The 26,142-nt window shown below is 41.1% G+C and overlaps 3 protein-coding genes across 4 annotated transcripts; 2 read left to right on the top strand and 1 right to left on the bottom strand.

The window, feature by feature from the left end:
* The first annotated feature begins 359 nt into the window (after window positions 1-359).
* LOC119552526 (fibroblast growth factor receptor homolog 2-like) lies at window positions 360-3,506 on the top strand. Its single transcript, XM_037862145.1, has 2 exons — window positions 360-2,894; window positions 2,994-3,506. The coding sequence occupies exons 1-2, from the start codon at window positions 360-362 to the stop codon at window positions 3,504-3,506; spliced, it is 3,048 nt and encodes a 1,015-aa protein (XP_037718073.1).
* Window positions 3,507-3,807: 301 nt separating this feature from the next.
* LOC119553443 (fat-body protein 1) lies at window positions 3,808-6,040 on the top strand. 2 transcript variants are annotated; one of them, XM_037863833.1, is made up of 2 exons: window positions 3,808-4,056; window positions 4,110-6,040. In XM_037863833.1, exons 1-2 carry the CDS (start codon window positions 3,808-3,810, stop codon window positions 5,811-5,813), a joined length of 1,953 nt encoding a protein of 650 aa, XP_037719761.1. In that variant the 3' UTR covers window positions 5,814-6,040. The 2 variants fall into 2 exon arrangements, with proteins under 2 accessions (XP_037719761.1, XP_037719762.1); XM_037863834.1 differs by having other exon boundaries at window positions 3,978-4,056; window positions 4,099-6,040.
* Window positions 6,041-15,965: 9,925 nt separating this feature from the next.
* LOC119553442 (fat-body protein 1) lies at window positions 15,966-19,546 on the bottom strand. Its single transcript, XM_037863832.1, has 2 exons — window positions 19,393-19,546; window positions 15,966-19,332 (listed from the first exon to the last, which is right to left on the bottom strand). The coding sequence occupies exons 1-2, from the start codon at window positions 19,481-19,483 to the stop codon at window positions 16,166-16,168; spliced, it is 3,258 nt and encodes a 1,085-aa protein (XP_037719760.1). The 5' UTR covers window positions 19,484-19,546; the 3' UTR covers window positions 15,966-16,165.
* Between the last annotated feature and the right edge of the window lie 6,596 nt (window positions 19,547-26,142).

Below are 26,142 nucleotides of genomic sequence, written 5' to 3'. Positions count from 1 at the left end.
CGCTTTTAAGAAAAAATTCTTCGATTGTTGGGATAATTTTATGCTGATTTTTTTAAAAACTGACAGACTAGCTTGCGTAGAAACGGACGAATAGTCGGACATGGCTAGATCCACTCAACTGATGATGCTTTTAAGGGTCGGAAATGTCTCCTTCTCTGCGATGCAAGCTTCTGACTAAAATTAAAAGGCACAAAGGTATACAAAAAATACAGAACTAATATTAATAAGTAAGTTTAGGCAATACAAATAATTTAAATTTTTATTTGGATTTTGAACCTCATATGTTATAACAATTTATAATATCTTATTTTAATTCTTCTTCATAAACCTGGAGGACGCTCGACTTCATTTCGAGAGCCATGTCAAAAGTGTCGATTACTCTGATGATCATTGCGCTCGTCTCTGCATCTCCGGACCTGGGATGCGACTTTGGCCATCACCGCTGCACCATCGATGTCACTGCGGAAAACAGTCCCCGCCAGCAGCGCCTCCTCCCCGACATGGACATCACGTTGGAATGCCTGCGTCCCACGGCCAAGTGGTTCTATCAGGATAAGTTTAAACTTAAGGCGGCGGTTTATCGACTTGATAGAGCCCAGTCTGAGAATTCCGGGAACTACGGCTGCCTGGATGGCCAGAGATGGTATAATATCTCCCTGCTCGTTGGTCATAAAGATCCAGTCGACAATGATATTGCCAGCTTTGCTAAGGTGGATGCTGCACGACCAATTCCGGAGACGGATCTCTTCTTTCAGCCCCTGAATGAAAGCCGATCCCTAAAGTTGATGCAGCCTCTCCCCGAAACCGTCCAACGAACGGCGGGGGGTCTCTTCCAGCTGAGCTGCAGCCCCACAGATCCGGAGGCGACGGGTGTGAATATATCCTGGCTGCACAATGACACGCAAATCCTGGGCGGCCGTGGAAGGATAAAGCTCAAGAGGTGGTCACTGACTGTGGGGCAACTGCAGCTGGAGGATGCCGGAAGCTATTACTGTGAGCTGTGTGTGGAGCAGGACTGCCACAAGAGCAATCCCACCCAGTTGGAGGTGGTAAGCAGGAGTCACACGGTGCCCGTGCTGAAACCGGGATATCCCCGCAATGCCAGTGTCCCCCTTGAGGACAATGTAAGCATAGAGTGTCTCCTGGAGGACTCTGCCTTGGAGCCGAAGATCACCTGGCTGCATAAGGAGGGAGTGGACAACATTGACTTTGTCCTGCTGCGGCTGAGAGAACAGTCGCAGATACCGGTGGGCGTTACCCGCTTGATTACCCGAATGAACGAACCACAGGTTCTTCGGCTGGGAAATGTCCTTATGGAGGATGGAGGCTGGTACATCTGCATAGCCGAGAACCAGGTTGGACGCACTGTGGCGGCCGCCTACTTGGATTTGGACACCACCACGGATCGAGGAACCATTAGCATCTTACCTACCATTTCAGTACCACCATCCAAAGGAAAGGACAACGATGCGAGTGCATACGTCGAAAATGGTCCGCCTGTATTCAGGAAAAAATTGGAACCACTGATGCACACTTTGGCTGGAAGTACTGTGACTTTGGCCTGTCCAGTGGCTGGCAAGGCAAACATCACTTGGACAAAGGACAAAAAACCTCTGGACCGCAAGCTTGGCGTATATGTCCAGAAGAACTGGACACTGCGATTCGTGGAGGCCACCAGCGAGGACTCGGGAATATACAATTGTAAGGTGTGCAACGCTTGGGGCTGCATCCAGTTTGACTTCAGCGTTCTGATAAGCCATCGCATCAGATCCAAACCAATAATCGTAGTGCCTAAAAATCAGACGGTAATGCTATATGGCAGCTTGGTGATGAAGTGCACAGTCTACTCCGATCTTCATCCCACCGTTAGCTGGAAAAGGGTTGTCCTTAAGAACGCCTCGCTGGACGGTATTCAGTCTGTGGAGATCCAAAATCTCAACTTCACCGTGACGAACGACTCCGTTGTCTTGGAGCTGCACAATGTGACCTACAGCCAGGAGGGCTGGTACACCTGTTTGGCTTCTAGTGGCCTGGGAAGTAGCAACTCTAGTGTCTACCTGAGAGTAGTGAGTCCTCTGCCGCCCTTGGAGATATACGCCCTGGTCCACGCCCATCCGGTTGGGTTTACACTAGCTTCTATTTCTGTCGTGGTCTTATTCCTTTTGGGCAGTGCTTTCACAACGTTCATGCTGCGCCGACTGAGGAGGGAGAAGCTGTTGAAGCTCCGCATCGAAACAGTTCATCAGTGGACCAAAAAGGTAATCATTTACCGGCCAGGTGGAGACGAAGGAAGTGGGTGCAGCTCCGGCGATCTACAGATGCCCGTGATCAGGATAGAAAAGCAGAGAACCACCGTTTCCACAACAGGAACGGGAGGAGCTGATCCCGCCCAGGGCTTTAATGAGTACGAATTCCCGCTGGATTCCAACTGGGAGATTCCCAGGCAGCAACTCAACTTGGGTTCCATCCTGGGCGAGGGTGCCTTTGGACGCGTGGTTATGGCGGAGGCGGACGGGCTGCCCAGGAGTCCACAACTGGCAGAGACCATTGTGGCCGTCAAGATGGTCAAGGAGGAGCACACGGATACGGACATGGCCAGCTTGGTGCGTGAGATGGAGATAATGAAGATGATCGGCAAGCACATCAACATCATCAACCTGCTGGGCTGCTGCAGTCAGGGTGGACCGTTGTGGGTGATAGTGGAGTATGCTCCACATGGAAACCTCAAGAATTTCCTCAAGAAGAGTCGCTTGGGCGTTAGAGAGATGCGGACCCGTTCCGATGGATATGTGGATGACAGGCCTCTGATGCCGACAAAGCAGCTGGGCGAGAAGGAGCTCACGCAGTTTGCTTTTCAAATTGCCCGAGGGATGGAGTACCTCGCCTCACGAAAGGTAAATAAAGGGTAAAAGGTACAGCCGAAGGTTGATATATAATTTTATACAATTGAATAACCATCTTAATTAATTGTTTTAATTCAATGTTAATTTTAGTGCATCCATCGCGATTTGGCGGCCCGAAATGTCCTCGTCAGCGATGGCTATGTGATGAAGATCGCCGACTTTGGGCTGGCGAGGGATATTCAAGATGCGGACTACTACCGGAAGTGCGCCATCGGACTGCTTCCCATCAAGTGGATGGCACCCGAGTCGCTGAAAGAGCAGAAGTACGACTCTCGTAGCGACGTGTGGAGCTTCGGAGTGTTGCTGTGGGAGATGATGACCTATGGGGATCAGCCGTACCATAACATCCTAACCGCCGAGGATCTCTATAGCTTCCTGATAACGGGTCAGCGCATGGTGAAGCCGGAAAAGTGCTCACTGAACATCTACGTGATAATGCTACAGTGCTGGCTAATGGACTCTAGTGCGCGGCCCACTTTCTCGGAGCTGGTGAGAAGTTTCGATGATATCTTGGAGACGACGAGCAGCAATCTGCATCTCTCAAGGCTTTTCACGACGGATGACGATGAGGACAACGTCTTAGAGCAGTATACATATTTATGAGTTTTAGGTGACTAAGAAATTTATTTATTTATTTTATTTTAACAAATTAAAGCTAGTATATAATATTAAAATTAATATTTTAAAAAAGAAATTAAATACCATTATTGAATCAAATCGTAAACTTATCCCAATTCTTTCATTCATCAATGTGAATGCCCAAAAAAGTAGCAATAGCAGAGATAACTCAGTGCATGGTTTGTTATCTGCAACAATACGACAACCTTTAACTCAGAACATAATATAAGTATTTACGTCTATATATACAGAAGCCACCTCAAGTCACTGACCATTCCGAGACAAAATGTTCAGATTAACGTATGTCTGCCTTTGTTTACTCGCTCTGAGTGATGGAATAGAAAGTTTCGGCAGTCCTTGGATGCTGCCCACTTTTAGACAAAACTTAAGATTAACAAAAAAGGAATACAATCAGAGGGAAGGTCGTCAGCGTTTTCTCCTGGACTTACTGCTACAAGTACACAAACCTTTGCTTCATGAGGAACTCATTGCAATGGGAAATGAACTCAACGAGGATCCAAAAGATTATAAAGAAGTAAGAGTGCAGAGAAGAAGTAACATTATATTAAATGATAAGCTTTCTTACAGGGCACCTGGAGATATATGAAGGACTTTCATCAGCGTATTCAACAAAATCAAGTGCCACGCCCTTTTGTCATACTAAATCAGCTGGATGATGAAATGCCACAGAACCTGTTGGGGATCTATCGTTTTTTGACCATGGCCAAGGATTGGTATTCCTTCCAGCGAAACGCCTGCTATGCCAGGATGCACTTTCATCCCCTGCTCTTTGTAAACGCCCTGCAGATGGCAGTGGGTGACAGAGAGGACACCAAAGATTTGCGAGTGCCAGCCATGTATGAGGTCCTACCACAGCTCTATTTCGAGAAGGAGGTGATCCTGGCGGCCCAGGAAATTGCCTGGCATCAATTGACTCCCATCAGGATAGTCACGCCGAAACGAAGATGGAAGGATATCCTTTTGGGACATTTCAATCCCAGTCAACCTTGGACCCCAGAGGAACCCTTGCCTACGGAACCCCTGATCATTGATAACGAAAGACAGTTGGCACACCTAAGTCTGGACTTGGAACTTAACTTACACTGGAGCAATCTGATAAATCGCCTGGTTATAGCAATAGAAGAAGGAAAGGAGCGGATAAACGAACCCATTATCATAGATGGCGATCGCTTGGTGGCTTTTCGAGGATCCTTCGACGAAGACAACTATATAAATAATGTGGCAATGAGACCATATGACTCGCAATATTATCTACACAACCTTCAACAATTTGTGGGTGCCTTGACTATGGAAGATTTGGCAACAGGAGAGAAATCCATGGATCTGATAGATCCGCCCCTGATGACAACTGGTGGGGTTCCATATAAAGGTACCTCCCTAAATGCCAAAGCTGTTAAACGCATCTTAGACTTGACATTGGAAGACCTAAGAAACGAAATTGACCTGGCAGTGAAACATAATAACCATACTTCGGATAATTTATCTATAGCGGGTCAAATGGTAGCTACTAACTACCTTCATATTTGTCGCCAATTAAGCCTGGCTGTGAATGGACAAGGCTTAAATCAACCCAACATGTTGGGCTTAGCGACGGCTAACCTTAGAGATCCCATCTATCGATCGCTGCTATTTCGCTTAAATGAAATGTTAAAGAGTTATGAACATCAGGATTTATCTAAAGTTGAAGAGGGAATGGTGTCCCCAAAAATTCTTAATACTAATGTGAGTCGCCTTGTGACTTATGAGGAGAAAGTTGACATAGATCTCATAAATTTAATTGACCAGCAACTGCTGCAGTCGCATCGAAATAATTTACAATTTCTGCGTCGTCATTTGGTGGCCAGACAACGTCGTCTTAATCATGATCCATTTAGTATTAGTCTGGATATAATGGCTCCAGTTGATATGACTTTTCAAACAAGGATGTATTTTACTCTACCAAATCAATTGGGAACGCGTTTACACCTGGACAGCTTTAAATGTTCTCTAAAAAAGGGTAAAAATCAAATAGAACGCCTCTTTCCATCAGCCAATACTGGACCCACTCTAAGCGAACTCTATGAAGCCGATTTCCCATTAGCAGATGTAACAAGTTCCAACCGGTTTCCCCCACATCTTTTATTGCCAAGGGGGACCAGAGATGGCCTCAAACTTCAATTACTTGTGGAACTCACTGCTTGGACTGGATCGGAGCTGGAGTTTGATGGGGTGTCTGTCCCTGTCCTGGCCGAAACTCTGAAGGATGTGATAATCTTTCATCACCAGGCCTGAAACTATTATGCGATTATATATGCTAAGTGCCTAAACTTCTTAATTGCTCATAGGAACGCACGATTATGAAGGAGAGGGTTTCATATCAATATAGTTTTCCAAGCACGCACGAATTCCTGATTATATATGGTAATACGAATAAAATGATAACTAAGCGTAGAAAAGCACATATATATTAATACACAAATATTCCTTCAAATTTTATAAAAATATATTCTATATTAATAAATATTGGGTTTTATATTTAGTAATTTGTGTTTCTTCTTCAGAAAATATTATATATTTATACATCTAAAGGCTTGTTAAAAAATAGATTTATTAAACACCAAAACATAAGTTGTAAGTAAAGTAATTACCATAAGTTCCAAATAATACATTTAAAATTGATTTAAGTTAAATAAGACATATCTATTTAACATTCCTACTTGATCATTTCTAATTATGTCATACACAAACACACAAGAATTTTAGTAGTCTTATTTGTTGAAAATCAAATAAATGACTGACAAAATGATATACCAAATAGAATGGGGATTTCACTGCCCCCAAAACAGAAACTTGAAAACGAAGGAAAACGGTTTATTATACGAATGCGATGACAACAAAAAGGCATAATAGTAAAATTAAATGTGTCTATTATGCCAGGCCAATACAATGCACACATAAAACCACACTCAAACCCAGCACAACCAAGTCCCATAGAATCATAAATACACTGTGAAAAATATCTAGAAACTGCAATAAAAAATTTTGCCTAGCAGAAAAAAACCTTTTCAACCTGGTTTTAAACATTAAAAATAAAAACCTTACATATTAGATGGTAAAAAACAGTGTTACATTTTTAAAACAAAGCGCTTAAGTCGAATACATTTTTGTAATACCTTTTTTTTTATTTAATAAATAAATAAGTAAAATCTATAGTTATTTTTTTGCGTGCATGCGATGGCAACATTTGGCAGGCAAGAAACGTTTAAGGAAGGATGTCTTGCTTAGGCGGGTGCGAAGTGTTTGAAGTGGTGGAGGATGTGGATGTGGATGGGGATGTGGATGTGGCTGGTTTGTCACTGGCACATTCGCATAAAAACAAATGCACACAATACGACCACCAACAATCCCATTCAATTCCCCTAACAAAAAGCAGAGAAAAGCGAGACAGGAATCGTCATCAAGGAGCAGTCCTCATCCGTGGGTCCAGGCCGGGAAATGGAGTCCTGGGCGTGTTTGTTCCTAGATAAGCGCCATAATATGCACGTATTTTACGGCAACTTACACACAGCCCCGCCCACCAAATCACACCACCCATCTGTACGCCCATTCCGCGGCAAAATTTTCTAAGAATGAGCAAATTTAAATGCGAATTGTTTTCACTTTGTTGCCAGCGAAGCTTTGCCTAATTGACTTTGTGCGTGAGTGCTAGACTTCGTTTTTATCCACAGCCCCAAAAAATATAATAAACGATAAAAAATAAACTGAATAGACGACAATCAGCATTCGCTTTTCTTGGCTTTTCTTTTCATTTTGTTTGAGCCTAATTTGCGTGTGGTCTATCAGAAGAAAAAAGAAACTGAAAGCCTCTTTCTCCCCCAAAATCCCCACAATTAAAAAAGAAAAACGAAAAGTTGTTTCACACTTTAGGGCTTATTAATTTTGCAATTGTTAGGACCAAATTGAGTTTGGGATTTCGGGATGAGGCTTAGCTGGAATGCTTTTGGAATTCCGCTGACCCAACAGAGTGAGGCCATAAAAATGTATTTAAGATAAAAAAATCCATGAATATCTTTTAATTCCCCTAATCTATTTCACGTTTTTTGAAGTGTTATTAATTTTAAAGCATTAAAACTTTTAAGGTCTTGTATTGGCAATTTTAAAAATTAGCTGTGTATAAAAGAAATGGCATAAAAACTGAATAGTTTCTGTTAATCATTTTGCTAAATTGTATTATTGAAAAGGTTTTCTTTAATAGTTTAAATATACATAGGTAAAGAAATTGTACATTTTATTTTTTTCTTGCCTGTTTTTGATTTAGTTTTTCCTCTGGTATTTTTTCCGCTTTCTCTGCCGTAAAATCTCGGTTGTGATAAGTGAAAGTCAAGCTTAAAGGCCATTTCCATTCTTGTGGCATTCCTCGGGTATTGTATTTCATTTCCGTTTTCATTATTATTTGTGGCCGTCCGACTTTGACTCCAATTCCGATTCCCAGTGGCTGTTCACGCCCCCATTCTGTTGTTGTTGTCTCCGCTGCCCCTTTTTTTTATTATCGCTCCAGTCTTGGCCTTCTTTACTTGGCTTTTTGTGGGACGGACGAGGAGGAGCACAAGAACAACGTCGACGACGATGGCAACTTCCTGCTATCGTGCTAATTTCCGTTTCTTTATCTTGACACAATGGTGCGCATTAAAAGCACGTTGGGGGAGGGGGTTTTGGGGCAGGACGAACTTCACAACTAAGGGCTGTTTATGTCGAAGGGAGCTGGGGGCAACCCCCAAAATCAGATGCAGCTATGACCGCTGCGCTTTTATTTCCGCCCCATTCTAAGTGGGGATGTACTTGACCAAGAATATGGCGATATGATGTATTGATGTTCAAGGAACTGCAGCTTGGCCATAAATACTTGCTTAAAAATTCACTTTGATAAGGTTTAAAAATATTTAACTCAATATTTTTGGGAAATTTTAGTAATATTAGTAGGTTGTAAAGAATAAAAGTATCAATGGTATATTATAAAAAATGCATATTCCTTCAATTTTAGATCGTCTGAGTTTTGAATCCCGAATACCGAATCGCAAAGCTACTTATCTAGAATTCTAAGATGTGTTTCGATTACTTATGAAGTCTGATGATGGTACTATCATTCTTATTATGTATAACTACCAAGCAACATAAAATTAAATATATAAATATTCATCCAGCAGATTGGTCATCTTAAGAAAATATAAATAAGTTCTCTATAGGATTACTTGTTCCAGTAAAATTCTCATCTTACCCCCACCTTCCTTCAAACATTTTTGTGTAGCCATATTAGCCGCCATTCTTGTTTTGGCTTTGTCAACACAGCATTGAAACCCCAAATGAAGGAGCCATTTGAATTGTACTGATAGTCCCCATTTTGGGGTGGCTTTAGGAGGCCTAGAGCTCTTTCCCTTTCTCTTTCCCCCTGACTTGCCGTCCCACTCTTCAGCCAGAAAATTTGCATTCAGCAACATGAAGAAAATATTGATAAATGCCCGCCATTAAACGCGATTAACAATTTGAATTATGTGGCAAAGCCAAATTTTATTGCCAACACAAGCGGCCACAACAAAAATTCTATGGCCAAACAAATGGCATCATTATTAAAATATGTATAAATGTGTGTGTGCGTACACCGACCATAATTTCCATAGATTATTTAAGCGCGAAGTATAGACGCGTATTTAAAACAACATTTTGGTCGATTTTTCTTTTTCATATTTAGGTAGGCACGTTTTGAATTTGTGAATGCAATTGCGCGAAAGCGAAAATGATTGGCAATTGTTTGGGTTACCATTCAGTTCCACTTTTTGGGCAACAAAAGCCTTTGGTGACTTAATGCAATTTTAGTCTAAACAGTTGCCATCAAAATTTTCAATGAATTGCATCAATTGCCGGTCCATTGTTGGCGGTCCCTCAATACGATTATTTTTTTTGTATATCCTCCCACCGCCCTCTGTTTGCAATCGAGTGGGCGTGGCACACTGCACACACGACCCAATAGAGTGGGCGGTTGGGCGGTGGGCGGTGAAGGGCGGTTTGGGTAATAAAATAATTGCAGCGCACGTGTCAAAAATATTCAAAAAGGCTTAAGAGGGATTGTCCTGGGGTGTTGGTATTCTGGTGGAGGGATTTCCTGGTCCTGAAATGCAGCATGAAGCGCTTTTTCCTTGGTGGACCCATCATATTTGTATTATTCCTTTTTTCCTTTTTGTTGTTGTGTTGTGTCCAACTGATTGCATAAATTGTTGTGGAATTTCATCAAGTTGATGGACCAAGTCTTTTTATAAAGGGTGAGTGGGCGGACGGCAATGCGGTTAGACTGTGTGACTTTTGTTTTCTGTGGGAACTGGACTTCTTGGTATAAAAAGTGTATTACATCAGTCCTTTCGTTGCTTTTAAACGAAAAAAAAAACAAGATATGATTGTTTTAATATTTATTTTTAATTTAATATAGTTTAATTAAATGTTATTTAACTTTGATTTGTATATATCAATTCATTTTTAAATATATCAAAAAGTGTGTGTCTTGATCCAAAAACATTTTTTTTTAAATGTGCTAACAACATTGCAAATTTGAATACCACAATATGGTCAATGACTATTAGTCATGTTTTTAAATCAAGAAAATGATTTGTATTTAATTTTTTATAAGCATTTAGACCAAAACCATAGATCGCTGCCTTTATAAGTTAGTTAATATTTTCTTAGATAATCTTAAAATTTTTAAGAAATGGTTTTTGATGTCCCATTACAAAAAATAGCATTTTACTAGTCTTTAACATTTATTGATTGTTTCAAGGACAGATTCTTAATAAAATTACAAATAATTTTAATAATCCACATTTCTGGAAAATAAGTAAAAGAGTACAGAGTCTTCGTGGTAAGTTAAAAAAACAGTTAGTCGATTTTTTGTGTGCGTGTCGAGGGCTTGGAATTTGTTTTGATTTGCAACAAATTTGCTTTGGCATTGTGAGTTTTTCTCTGTCTCTGGGCAGAGCGTTTTATTGCTTTTCACTGTCGCCTCTGGGTTCTCCGTAGATCGAGGGTGGTGAGATATAGGGGATAAAGCCGAGCGGATTGGCTGGGGTGGGAAGTCCTCGGGCCTGGCATTGTTTACATTGTTGTGGTGTGAATAGCAAATAAGCCACAACCAATTCCAGCAAATCCCATTTTTATAGCATACTTTACCTCATCTCTTTACCCTTAACGCCAACCACACAGAGATCCAAAATCCCCCCAACCCATAAATTCATTCTAATTGCAGCCCACATAGCCAACGCAGCAAAAATTGTATTTCCACATTTTCACACCTCATTAGTTGGCAAAATCACAGGATGGCTGGTGGTAAAGGTTCATGTAAATTGTAAAAAATAAACATTAAATAGAAATTCTGGGTAAAATGCATTTACCGCTGCAATCTGTGGCCACAAAATCAATTTGCGTTTAAAATACATCCAACCCGATAAGGAAAATGGAAAAGTGCGGCAATATAAATTAAATGGCTTTCGTGTCTGTGGCTGCGAATTGATTGATTTTGCTGTGACAGCAACAGTAATTGAAAATATTTGTTGTTAACTATTAGTTTGTCATTGGAATGTGCCAAGTCAAAGGGGGTAGAGCTCTCCCCCAAATCATCATCCGCACCTGTGTCCGTATCCCTTCCGGTTCTCTTAATCTCTTCATCATCTCACAGGATCCGGATCTTCCTGTTATGCTAAGATGGTACATTTTTCTGGGATACGACTTTTAAATACCTAGCTTAAGTAAGTTATATATATTGAAGAAATGGATATATGTTTATCTGAAATGCTTAAATATTGCATATAAGATTGACATAATATTTTGTATATAATAATAATAGTTAAGAACAATTTTAATATATTATATATATTTTAATATATTAATATATGGTTCGGGATCACCTTTATAGTCGGAAAATTTATGTTATAAAAACAATATTTACTGATTATAATTCCATGAGCTAATGGAACTATCTCATCCATAGTACCCTAGATTCCTGTGGGTTTTAAAATGTCCTGCTCGTCTCAATGTAAACATTTTTTTAATCCCACTCGAAGGAAAGCCTCCAGTAAGAACTCCTTTCCCTCCTGCGCTTATCAAGCGATGCGCCAAAGCGTGTCAGTTAAGATGGAATATAGTGGGTGGTTAGGGGGGCTTTGAAGCGTTGAGGTGGGTGTCTTTCAATCGCACAAAAGCCAGAGAAGAGAAAAAATCCTTTTGACAATGCAACGCATGAATGTATTTTCTTTACGCCGGTCCCTCGATTTTTTTTCTCCCTTCATTTTAATTCACAAACAAATTGAATAGACTAGAGAGAGCGAGAAGAATACGAGGCGATTGCCACGTAGCCATAGATCTCACCTATACAGTATGGACGTTTATATTCAGAATACATTTTTCAGTAGCAATTGGCAATAGACCATCAGTGGCGTAGGCAGGGTTATTTCAAAAGAAGATGTCTTAAGATATTTTATATTTATATCTCAGTTATATTTATAAGAAAAGCACAATGATTTCCATTTTAACATGATATAGGGGTAAAAGATTTTAGCACTCATTTAAGTGCAAGCCTTAAAAAACTATTTTCGCCTAATTAACTCTTAAAAATCATATCTACAAACTTAAAATTGATGATTGTTGGATATAGCTCCATAGAACCCCCTGGGCGCCACTGATCCCAACACGCCCCCTTCCACGCCCTGCTCCATTAGCCTTTGTGTGTGTTTAGGTTGTCGCGCGTATATCACATTTCCGTTTGTTAGCAATTTTTTGTCGTGTACATCTGCATGAATAGCGAAAAGTTTTCTGCTCAACTTGATAGCCTCCCAACCAGAGGCAGCGTGTAAAAATGTTTATTGTATATTTTTGAATGCCACGCTTTGGAGTGGGAAGGAAGGGTTTTGGCCCAAGTTGATTTGGAAACAGCTCACGCCTCCACCCTTCCGTCCAATATTTTCCACACGTCTACCCAGGAAAGGTGGCCAAAGCAAAAAGGCTCGAATTGATTTGGCCCACATCTAGACGGGTAGTTTTCTTAATATTTTGTATAGCTACAAAGGTTTGGGCTGGTCACTTGCTGCATTGATGTCTGTTTAATTTGAATTCTTTGATTTATTTCCCATTGATTAAACTTACACTAATGAATATGCAGGATATTTTTGTTAAATATTGTTATGAAATTAAGAAATCTTAGTCTTATTTTCTACAAGTAAACCTTCCTTTCTAACTTTACAGCCAAAAAAAAATCATTGAAAGTACATTTTCAGCAAATGATTCAAAATCCATTACTTTTACCATTTACTTTTAACCTTAAACTAAATTTAATGTGTCTACTTTTTTCAACCTTTTTATTTGTACAAATGTTTTTGTTTCTAGAAAAGTTGAATAAATATGTCTTTGAAAGTAACTTCTAGGTAAAAACCCTTGAAAAGAAATTATCAGTAAATGACGGAAAACCCTTCACTTTTCCATTCTTCAAAACTACCAAAAAGAGTCGTTCAGTTAATTCCCCTCACCACTCAACCGAATTCTTGCAGATTGTACCAGGCCCCCGTTGCCTTTCTCCACTAGAAAGCTCAACTAACTGCGAAATTGTTTGGCAACCACAAAAAGAACTGACGGAGAAAGGACCATCAGAGGACACGGCACAGATAAGACCGCCAACTTGTTTGCTTAATAAATAAACTTTATATTCATAACTGAAAAAGTTTCGCCAGATGCCTCCCGCCATTTCCCTTGGCGAAACAAACGTGGCCGCTAATTTGCGTGCCAAAAACTTTTGCCGCTGAATAGTATGCTATGAAATTTCGCCAAAATCAGGAGGAGTTCGTAGGCGCGGCAAAACTACGCGACGGCATTTCCGTTGCCAGAGCGCCAAGGCAGAACATAAATTATATGAGCGTTTCCGCATCAAGAGCACTCAGAAAAAATACCCAAATTTAGGTAATAATATAAGCAAGATATGAAATAATCTTTGAAATAGGTGTTAAACTTATACTCTCAAATTCTGACAATTTCGTTTTTTTTATATTTTTAAATAAAAGACCACTTTACAAATTATTTTCAAAAATATTTCAGATCCCTTATAATAAAATATTTTGCAATAAAACTTAGCAAAAACTAAAACCGGTTTTAGTTAGGTTCTCTCTTATATTTTTGAAATTTGGATACTTCAATATAAGGTTATATTTTTATTGTGTTTTCTAATGCCTCAATATTTCAAGATTTCAGCACTTAAAAAATTATGTAAATACTATAATAACACCACTTTGGTTAAATCTATAAGATATATTTTTGTAGTGTCCTATTCTGGCTTTTCTCAAGACGCTATCTTCGCCACAGCAAGGGGCTCCTGCTAATCACAAAAGTTTTCGGTTTTAAGCCACCTTCAGTTCTGACCCGGGAGATGAAGGCAAAAAGGGGGAGGGGCCGATAAACTTACGGGTTAAATACCCTTTGGCCCCACACAGCCTCAGTCTGATTAACAAGACATAATTACTTTCGCATTAAGCGGCTGCCTAATAGCTCGTGTAATTCCCCAACTGCCAGAAACCTCTAATCAGCTCATCAGACACAACAAACTAAAGAAAACAACATTTTAAATTTCAAATTACAAAATACAAAAAAGGCGCAGCAACAACGGTGGCAGCAAAATGAAATGAAATGTACGGCAAAGCCACTCGAAGATAATGAAAGTGCATTGAGGCGGGAAAAGTCGGGAAAACAGTATCAGGTCGAGTGCGAACATTTTTCCATTATGCAACGTGCCACATTCTTTGGCATTCGAGGAGGTAGACCTGGTAAACAAAAAATGTGATGAACTAAGAAATTGCCTTCACTAGATGAAGGTTTTAAAAGCAATACTGCGAAAATAAAATACTATGATGATTATTATAAAAAGTAAGTAGTAGATCATAATAAAAAAAAAGTTATTATTCTTTGGTTTTAAATTTTTAGATTTTTTAATTCATACAATAATGAACATCTTTCGGATATCTTTATCTATAATTTTAAAATCCAATAGTTTGTTTATGGCATTTATGTTTTTTCTTTTACATAATATACGTAGTTCTATTACATTTATGACAGAAATTATATCACATAAACAAGTCTTTTTCTAGGACCCTTATAATATGAATACTAAATATAATACTAAAAATCGAATTTAAAAAAAAATGTAATATAATCTTAAAATTTTGTTTAAATATTGTTATACTGCGGAATACTAAGCTTATATTTTGATGTTACCCCTATATAAAACACATCCCACAGGGTATTACCTCAGGTGTGAGAGGAAAGCAACCTGGAAAAATGCAACGTTTAACCGCCTGAGGTGAAATGTCTGCCGTTCCTTGGTTGGTCGACCTCCAACCTGCTCTCCATTCCCCAGGACCCTCCTCTATATCCCGTTCTGATGAGAAAAAGCTTCTATAGCCAACACATATATAGAGGGTTAAAAGCCAGATCCTTTTGGACCCGAGCCAGCCAGTGACAACGTGAGCTCGACAACGGAAAGTGTGATTATATTTTCATTTTCAATTTTTTACGGCCAATTAATTTGACAATTGACGCTTCGCTGGGCGTCTGCGCCATGGCAGATATATATCTGGGGATCTGTGTATATATCCCCGGCGTTGTTGCAAATTGAGTTGTGTGGCAAGAATAAGAAAAGTCTATTATAGTCCCAGGATGGGTTGCCTGCCAGCTATTTGGTCGCTGCATTGTCTGGCCATCCTTGTTCGGTGGGCGGCCATTGTTTGGGGGCGTGGCAGCTATCTTTAATCCCTACCAGCTCCGGCCCCCCTTTTTTCCATACCCCGCCATTCCCCGATGGACATGCAATTTGCATTGAAATTGTTTTTCGAAATTAGAAAAGCCAGTCAGGTGAAATTGAGAGGGTGGGCATGATGAGGTGTGATAAAACGATAAAACCATCTTGTGGGGGAAAATCGAGAAAAGTGACAATTTCAATAAGGACCAAATTGGAGATTTTGGGAGGGCTATTAATAGCCCTGATGATAGGTAGTTCCTTTATGCCTAAGAATATTCCTTAAACGAGAGTCTTTTAAGGTACAAAACCTGCACAAGAAATAGCTCCAAACCATACATGAACATTTTGAAAAATCCTATCTTACTTCTTAAATGTTTTTATTACTAATCAATGTCCCAAAAAATAAAACAATTATAACATCATGCAAATTTTTTATTAAGTAGGTAACAATTATCTATGTTGTTATTACATTTGTTTTATAAAATAATATCATTTTTATAGAACATTATTATAAAGATTTAATTTTTCCGAAAAGCCCAAATACTAATTGATTGCAGAATGTGGATGCTAGTTCTTAAAAGAGAATCCTAATACCTCAGGGGTTCTAAAATTCAATAAAATCATCGATATGTAATGCTTGTTTGCATTTCTTGCAAAGATTTTAATTACAAATATAGATAAATGGATTACAAAGAGTATTTAACATTTGGCTATTGTAAATTGCTTTACGTTCGATAGACTTAAACTAGGGTTCGTTAAGGGTTTTCCAGATGGGTCCATGGCAAAGCATATGGTCTGACGTTCGGTTTGAAAAATCCTGGTTGGGAAATTAGTTCTCCTGGACGATGGTCACATCCTGTAGGAGGACATTGGGCAGCTGCAGGAGCTCCTGCTCGTTGCGGATGGGGCGGTCAAGAGGGAAGCCCAAGGGGCGGATGTCCTGCAGGGAGGCGGATCCAATGCCAATGCTGATGGCTGGAACGATCTCCTGCACCTCCTGTTCCACCAGAGGAGAGACGACCACCAGGAGTTGCATGGGCAGACCCTGGGGCCTTCCACGGGGCAGCAGCAAGTGCTGGGGGAAGCGTCCGTTCTCGCCAACCAACTCTTGGTTGCCGCCCATAACCAGCTGTTGCTGTTGACCCTTCAACTGCGTCATCACCTGGCGGTAGATCTCTCCCACAGGCGTCACATCGTTCTTGGTCCAGGGGATATCGATGGACCTCAGCTGGACGCGATTGCGTCCATTCTCCAGCTGCACATTGATGGCATCCAGGAGGACAAAGTCACGGCGGCGCTGCTCCAGAGAAACACCCTGCCTGCCCTGCTGATCTTCGCCGGGTCCAAGGAAGACGCGAACTATGGCATCCCGATCCTCATCCGATGTAATCTCCAGGTCAATGGTGAAGTCCTTGTTGTTGAGGCGTCGCTGGCGTCCCACAATCTCTTGCTGGACTCCCTGAACCTGCTGGCGTCCCAAAATCCCTTGCTGGACTCCCTGAATCTGCTGCTGCTGCTGCTCCACCAAGTTGCTAAGATCCAGATCCTGCTCCTCGATGCGAGTGCGCAGCTTGTCCACGCGGACATCGTTGATGGAAACACCACGCATCTGCAGTTGCTCCTGGCGGTAGGCTCCAAGGATCTGCTCCCGCTGCTGGTCCACAATCTTCACAATCCGGCGGAGAGTGTGCTGCACGACGGGATCACTGAGACGGATGCCCAGGCCGGTACGATCGATCTGCTGGCCACTGTACTTGTTGTCCTGGACCACCTCACGAATGATGTTGATGATGCCCACCTGGCCAAGGCGACCCAGCAGGACGTCGGCGATCAGGGACTCCACCTGGCGCTGATCTTCCACTTGGCCACGCAGCGAGTTGACATTAACCTGGTTCACAACCTGAGCAATAACTTGCTGAAGTTGCTGCTCAATCTGGCCAATCTGTCCGAGGATCTCACGGTTGCGCTGGGAATCTATGCGGATTTTGTTAAGGCGGAGGTTGTATCTCTCGGTTTGCGTCAGGCGGGGATTGTTGAGCAACTGCTGCTGCTGCTGCTGAGTCTGGTCGATCGTCTCACCCTGGGAGATGCTCTCCTGGTTGAGGCGGGCCACCAGCTGGCGGAGATTGTGCAGGATGATCTCGCCACGACGGCTGTTCTGCTGGCGGAGATTGGTCAGGCTGCGGCGGCTTCGAAGTCCCTGGCGGCGCTCCACAACCTCATCATCATCATCGTTGTCATCATCATCGTCGTCATTGTTGTCGCTATCGTTGTTTTGCTGTTTCTGCAGACGGTTCCTCTTGAGCATCTCAAGGATCTCTTCGTCGGTCATCTGGGTCAAGCGGTTGTCGCTACGGATGAGCTTCAGAATGTCCTCGTCCTGGATGAGACGATCGCCCATGACACGGCGACCCTCGCCAATGGAGCCGATTCTGCGGGGGGTAATCCTCTGCTGCTGCTGCTGCTGCTGCTGGATGTCCTGGTTGAGGCGACGCCTGTTGATGTGCACCAAGCGGTCATCATCGCGCTCCACGCTCTCCAACTGATCGGCATAGCTTTGACCCTGCTGTTGGACGCCCAAGCGACGACCTTGCTTCTGGGCCTGGATCTGGTACTGGTCCTGGTCCTGCTCCTGGTCATCCTGGAGTCCCAATATCTGGCGCTGACGCTTGATCTGCCAGTCGTTCATTTGACGCACCTCATCCAGCTGACCCACTCGGCGACCCTCACTAAGGCGACCTCCCAAACCAAAGAATCGCTGGCGACCCGTCTGCTGATACTGCTGCTGATCCTGCTGCTGCTCCTGTTGGATGGCATTCAAACGGCGGCGGCTCACATGGAGCAGACGGTCACTGTTCACACTCACGGTGGGCAGGTCATTGGTACCGCCAATGCCGAGACCTCCTTGGCTGATGCCACGCTGCAGTTGGACACGACCCACGCGGATATCATCATCGTCATCATCATCGTTGTCGTTGTCCTCATCCCGGCGGAGAAGCTGCTGGAAACGCTGCCTCTGGCTGCCATAGATGTTCTGACCCTGTTCCTGGTTCTGCTGCTCCTGGAGGCGGCGACGGTTCACATGGAGCAGACGTCCAGTGTTCACATTCTGACCCAGCTCCCCCTGCCTGGTGTTCCATTGCGATTGGCCAATCCATTGATCCTCATCATCTTGCTGGCTGTTGATCAATTGGTTACGACCTTGCACATTGCTGATACGTTGGCTTTGCTCCTCCTGCGTGTCATCCTCCAGCAGGGCCAATTCCTGGATGAGATTTTGGACCAGGTTGCTCAACTCAATGTCGTCGGTTAGCAGAGAGGTGCCTTCGATCTGTTCCTGGTTGTCGGCACGGATCACCACTCGCTTCTGGCCCACCACATTCAGGCGATTCTGCTGCTGCTGCCTCAGAAGAGCCATCTGCATGTGAATCTGCCGCCAGGGCATGAGGATGTTCATCATGGGATTCATGGTATTCTGGCGCAGACCCACAATGTCCATGAGCGTGGGGCGCTGAGTTTGCTCCTTAAGGACTCCACGAACCTGCTCAATCACCTCCTCATCCAGATAGAGTTCGGGGAGCAGTTCCTGGACGGCGGGCACAATCAGATTGCGAGTGTCCTCTCGATCGCGAATGGCCAGAGCCAAGGCGTTGACCAGCAGGACGGGATTGATGTTCCGGCGCAGGTAGACCACATTCCGGCGCAGGGTATCGAAGTCCTGGGCGCGAACCAGCAGGCGGTAAATGCCACGCAGCTGCTGCACATCCTCCAGACGACCCACCGAGTACACCTGGTGCTCGTCCAGGAGGCGACGCTGGCGATCCAGATCGATGACGCGCTGCATCACCACATCGATGCCTCCGCGATACCGCTGGCTGTCCACAATCAGACCCTGGTCCAGTTGGATAAGATCACTCTGCTGCAAAGGCTGTTGGATGTTCTGAACGATGTCCAGGATGAACTTCTGGCGCTGCAGATCCTCCAAGGACAGGCGATCTGTTGGGGAGAGTAAGTAACTCATAAATAAATCCTTACTTTTTGATATAAAAACTTTACCAATACCCTGAACCCTATCGGGATTCACGGTTATCCTTCCAGCAGCCACAAGAGCGGCCGAAAAGGCCATCAACAACAGGATTCTGTTCATCTTGCTGATCACTTATCACTGATCACTTGAAGGATTGTAGGACTGGAGAACTCTGGAGGATTTAGCTTGCTAAAACACAGACCAGCAGGCAACTGCATTTTTCTGTGAATTCTCTGCAGCTTTTATACCCCAAAAGTTCCTATCATCCTATAGGATGCATCGTATAGGCCTATCGCTTGACTCCCGATTGGGTTGAATGCCTTTCAGAGAGGGCGAAAATATGTTTATCAGTCTGCTGAAAAGCGCTCGATCATTATGCAGCTAGGAATGTATTCTCATAGATTGTTCCCGAAATCGGTGGGGCCCCTTGAGAATCGGACTAAATCGGGCACGTAACTCCGGTTGGTTTCTGTTTGTCAGTCGACCTATCTTAATTGGTTCATTGATCTGCGATTCTGCAAGCCACCACCTGATCTTCTGACTTTTGTTTGCCGTACTTGTTTGCTGGCAATTTTGATTGGCATATTTTTAGAACAAACAATCTGTAAACTGCAGTTGCAATAGGTAGCGAAATTAGAAACTAAATTTTGGTTTATAAAAATTGCATGGATTTCATCATAAAAATTCCACTGCTGATAAGGACAAGGAAGACTATATTTGAGCATGGAAGAATTCTGCTCCCAGCTGATAAGAATTATTTTATGAAATTGTTTATGTACAAAAAATAAGCATATTTAAAGTACTGGTGACCTGTTTGACTAATTAGTATATTAATATTGCTAATCATGCAGCTAATTCGTTTGCCCCATGGGTTTGCTAACTGTGTGTTTAATGATATTTGATTTAGACATTTTGAAAAGGTGAGAGTTAAAAGTTTCTATACAGGAAAAGTATTCCTCCTGAATTTTAGAAATTTTAATTAAAGAACTTATTAAAAAATATATTTCTTTGTTTTAATAAATGTACTTGAATCAAAAAACATTTTTTTAAAATTTAATTATTTTTTGTATTTGTAGAAAAGTTTTTTAAATTTAGTGAGCTCTTTTTGAACATAAAAACTTTTTCCATTTTGATATGCAATTTTGATTTCGGGTCTTTCCAGATGCTAACCAAAAATTCTAAAATAAATTCTTCAAATTCCTATGTAAATAGACATCGGGTGCAACCAATGGGGGAATCGAATGCAGAGTGTGAGCCCCAAAATGAAGGCCACGTAGCATTTGGCAGCGGCATTGTTCGTGTGAGTGAGTGATTGGCGATTGTGAAAGGATAAAGGATTGCTGTGGGTGGGTGAGCAATGCGGCGAGTCGATGCAATTTTTCTATTCACATTTAAATTGGCAATTCGTTTGTCCGTGGCTTTTGTGTTCGCCAAACGATTTTTGTTGCCTTTTTTCGGTTGTCTGCGCTGCGACAATTTTGCAACGTGCCTGGCATGCAACGGAAGTGAAAAGCGCTACGTGGGTGGCCATAGCTTAGATCTTCCTAGCGATGTACTATATCGCAAAGAAAGTGAGGGCTTGATTCATCGATAGTAGTCGTAAGGAGGTAATAACGTTAGCGTTTTTAAGATATTTAAAATTTTCCAAAAATTTGGAAAGGTCTTATGACACTTGCAGTATTATCGACCTAGTGACTGGGTTATTTTCTAAAAGTCATGGCAACAGAGTGGAAAGGGTGTCAAGAGCCCAAGAGCAATTTACGAATTTGTGTATAACATCGCTTAGAATGCCAAGATTATCAAAACTGAGGGAAGTGTCGTAAGGCCCAGATCGATTTTGGCATAATGCAACATGCCAATAAAATTGTATACTTCTCAACAAAATATATTGAATTCGAATAATAAATACGTTTGAATAACATATATTTTTAATTTACGTTTTCAATTAAAATATATAATCTTGTCATATTAATTAACCTTAACCATTAACCTTAAATGCAGATACGATAATAAGATATGGGCATTTTGGCCATCACTATCTTGGCCTGAATGTAATCATTGTTGCTGCTGTCCTGCTGCCTTTTTCTAATGTAATTGCAATTGTTTGGCAGCTCCGGCTCGGGGAATTCAGGCTTTAGCTTTCAGCTTTTACTGCCAGAAAATGGGCAGCAAAAGCGACTTTGATTTGCCTCTGCTGCACTTTACACGCGCTTTTTTTCCAATTTGACATTTTTATGCATGCCAAGCGCATTTGTGATGATTAATTGCTTCTTTATGCCGCTCGCCCCTTGCTGCATGTTCAGCAATTATGCAGCTACAATTTCGCATTAATTGCTCCTTTGTGCCGCAGGGGTGTCCTTTTGGCACCCACTGTCCCTGGCCTGAAAAAACATTCCGGCATTGTGAGTTGCTGCATTTACGGCGGAGTCGACTGCTGCCTCTCGGTTTAATTGCTCCCGGCCTCGGACATTGACTGGAATGCGCTTTATGCTCATAGTAATGCCGTTGCCAATTGTGCATTGGACTTCCCCGTTTTTATCCATAGAAAAAATACCTTATGAAAGCCCGGGGACTTACAGTATGACCTCGATTTCCGCTTAAAAAAAAATGAAATGCATACTTTTTTTGATCAACACGTAAAATTCCTTCCTCGATGTTCATATTCATCATATTTTGAAATTGCAATTATCCGTCCATTACACCCAGATCTGCTGTTTCCAAGCGTTTCGCTGAGGCAATTGCAAGATTTGTAGGCTATCAAAGTATGACCAAGCAGTTTACCTATTGGCTTCTTATCGCGGTCCGCAGTTCACCTTTTAAAAAACAGCGCTCGGTTACAGTAAATACTAACTAAGATGATTTATTAAATTAAAGAATTATAAACCTAAAATACAGAAACAAAATGTAGACAATGTTCATTTGATATAATGATTTATGAAATATAAACTCTTTTTCATGAAAGTTTTATCTATAAATAAAAAGTAGCCCAGCAGGCTACAATTTTGCCCCTCTTTTAAAGGAACCATTTGAATGCAGAATATCACAGGATTCAGCTACAAACTCAAAGAGGTATCACATTTTCGGGGTCCAATAACCAAAGTTATGGATTATAGAAGTGCAGTTTTGGGTGCCATTTTGGAAACCATTCGAACTACTTAAAAAATCCGACATGAAAATAGGCTAAAATTTTAACCCTCTCTTAAAAGAACAATTTTAGTACAGAATATTAGAGAATTGAACCACAAACTCATAGAGGTATCACACTTTAAAATCGGGGTCCAATAACCCAAGTAATGGATTTTAGAAGTGCAGTTTTGCGTCCCATTCTGAAAACCATTGGAAACACGAAAAATCAAACATGAAAATGGGCTAAAATTTGGACCCTCTCTTAAAAGAACAATTTTAACACAGAATGTTATAGAATTCATCCACAAACTCATAGAGGTATCATACATCAAAATCGGGGTCCAATAACCCAAGTTATGGATTATAGAAGTACCGTTTTGGGTGCCATTTTGGAAACCATTCGAAATACTTAAAAAATCCGACATGAAAATAGGCTAAAATTTTAACCCTCTTTTAAAAGAACAATTTTAGTACAGAATATTAGAGAATTGAACCACAAACTCATAGAGGTATCACACTTCAAAATCGGGGTCCAATAACCCAGGTAATGGATTTTAGAAGTGCATTTTTGGGTCTTATTCTGAAAACCAATGGAAACACGGAAAAATCAAACATGAAAATGGGCTAAAATTTGGACCCTCTCTTAAAAGAACAATTTTAACACAGAATGTTAGAGAATTCAACCACAAATTCATACAGGTATCATACATCAATATCGGGGTCCAATAACCCAAGTTATGGATTTTAGAAGAGCAGCTTTGGTTCCCATTCTGGAATCACGGAAAAATCAAACATGAAAATGGGCTAAAATTTTGACGCCCTTTTAAATAAACAATTTTAATACAGAGTATTTGAGAATTTAACCACAAACTCATAGAGGTATCACCCTTCTAAAACGGGGTCTTATAACCAACGTTTTAAACGTGCAGTTTGGGGACCCATCCCGAAAAGTCGATAATTAAAACAGAAAGAGGTTTCGAAGTTTATCAGTATACAAATTTTCAAGTGATTGTGTATATGTGTTAACAGTTCAACTAGTTCATGATTATCGGGTCAAAAATGATAAACATCCTATATATAGGTGAATACCATGTAATATATCAATAAAATTATTGTTCTTGATACATTCTGATAAATATTATTGAATTTTGTATTTCATTAAGAATTTTCCGTGCTCAATATATATATATATCCCCCTCGAATTTGGGCATCGCAAACCCTCTTCAAGAAACACCGAGTGATAAGCTGTAGAGAATAGACAACACATCCTTGCCTCGAACGCCAGTTGTCCTTGATATCCCGTAGAAGTCTCAGCCAAGTCAAGTCGAAGTGGTGGATGTTTCTGGCTTCTTTCTGGATTCTAGATTCTGGGTTTCAGGACTCTGTTGGGTTTCGCTTTTGGCTTTGTCGCCGCTCGCTTTGACTTAAATGCGATTTAATGCCTTTTTTGTTTGTCTTCCATGCGTCGGAAATCCGTTCGACGAGCTGTGGGCGTGATAAACCACATCCTCCCCTTGCCACCCAACTCCGCCCACTTTCTGGGCTGCTAATTTGCTTGGCGTTGTTTTTTTTTATGTCTCAACTTTGCCTTGCCGTCTTAATCTTATATCCTTTTCGCGTTTTCCTTTTTTTCGGCTGGCTTGGCATTAAAAATATTGTGCGTCCTTTGTTGGGCTGATAAAACTGCTTACAAATGCTTAAAAAATTAAAATTTATTACATGCGATTAAGTTGGTTACGAAGACCCCTCGACCTTTTAGAGTGGAATGGCCTAAAAAATGCAAATGGAATGTCATCGCTTTGGCGGTTCAACATATTTCCGGGCATAACTTCTTCGTTTTTTTTCTGGACATTGGCCAATTGATTCATGGCCACACAATATCCTTTGCGTAATGGTCTTTCTGGGCCACCTTAAACAGTCAGACGTCAGCAAAATGAAATGGAATGTGAATGGTGGCCCGGAATGAAAGAAAAAGTACAGCAAATAAATATAAATATAGTAATAATGAAGCATTGGGCGAAAAAGAAGAAGAAAAGCCAAAGTCTGCTGCCAAAAGAAAATATTTCTTTTTATCACAACGGATGTGAGTGTGCCAGGACTGAAATAGCAAAGGATGGAGGAAGGACAGGAGATGGAGGTGGGGTTGGGGTTGGGATGTGGAAGTGGCGATAGAGTCTGGGGGCTGGGGTTACCTCCGCCAGCATCCTGCCAAATAAAACAAAAAATTCCACGCCTTGAGTAGTGTGATTCTAGTACTTGGTTCGGTTGAATGGTGAAAGGAAGAGCATAGTATTCGCTGCTTTTTCGGTTACACCGATAAAAAAACGTACAAAATCAGATGTGTAACAAGTTTTCATAATATAAATGTGTTCATTTTTGGTATTCGTGTATTAATATAAATTTGAAAAATTAAAAGGAAAAGGAAAAATAGTTTATATGTTAAATGATTTCTTTAATGTTAGGTTATTAAGAATTTGAGGTATTGAATAAGTTTGATTAGCATTCATACCCACTATCCTTATTATTAGAAGATAGTTGTTAAAAAACCAAATTGCCTTATGGAGAATTCAAGTTTGAAAAGTTCTAGTTGAAATTCATTCGTATTTAAGTTGATATAATTTCTGTCTGTGTATTTTTGTCACCACGATTCTGGGAGTTCTCAAACCCCCTTTCTATACACTTCCTTCACACAAAGCAATTCAAACAAACTTTTATTTCACACGTTTTTCGCTCTGCTATTTTTCTCCCTCACTGACTGCTTTCAATGTTTTTATTTGTCTTGAAACAAGTGAGTATAGCGAGATGATACTGATGATCGGGGGTCGAAGGTGAGGGGTCGCACGTGCTGCGCGTGTCTGTTAGTTTTGATAGCCAGTTGACTTTGCCACTGGATCCCACCCAAGCAGTTGACCCGTTAAATTTCTTGATAATTGCTACATTAGATTTCTGAGTTCTGTGGGTAAGAGATTGTTTTGAATTATATTTTTGACTTAAAAGGAATTTTTTAATTTAAGAAATTTTAATCAAATTCAGTAAAGAAAATTTAAGATTACTTTGCATGTATGATACCATCAAATAAGGTAAAGACTCTTAAAAAATGAAAAGACAGAAAGTGGTGAAAAGACAAATGCCAAATACATTTAAGAAGTCTACATCTATTAGTAAAAACCTTTTAATCAAACTTTAAAAGGAAACTCCCTAACTAAACGCTTACTTTTTCCAAAAAAAATTTCATTATACTTTTAGGGGCAGTCTTTAAAAGTCAATTTAATTCAATTATTACCCCGTGATCTCCAAAGCATCTCGGCAATTTGTAAGTTCCCACAGTCCAACAATTTCATGGATTGCTCTCTTGGGGGTTGCTCACTTTCCCCTCACAATTTCATTGGGCAAATATTGTTGTAGCATTTCGTAGAGTTTCGCACAAGTGATTTTCGGACTGAATGGAAGCTGCTGCCAGCTCTTTTGTCTGTGTTTAGGTGAGGTCAAAATGCAAACATTAAATGCTTATTCAAGTTCGAGTCTGTGACTGTTTCTGTGAATAGGGCCAGGACACTATAAAAACGACCTTGCCAGCAACAAAAGGCACAGGGCACCACGCCACGATGTCTGTGTGATTGTGAAAATGGGCAGACAATCAACACTTAAAAAAA

This window comes from Drosophila subpulchrella, chromosome 3L (assembly GCF_014743375.2).
Source record: "Drosophila subpulchrella strain 33 F10 #4 breed RU33 chromosome 3L, RU_Dsub_v1.1 Primary Assembly, whole genome shotgun sequence".
Taxonomy (NCBI): Eukaryota; Metazoa; Arthropoda; class Insecta; order Diptera; family Drosophilidae; genus Drosophila; species Drosophila subpulchrella.
The sequence above is the reverse complement of the archived record's forward strand: the minus strand, read 5'-3'. Positions and strand labels throughout refer to the sequence as shown.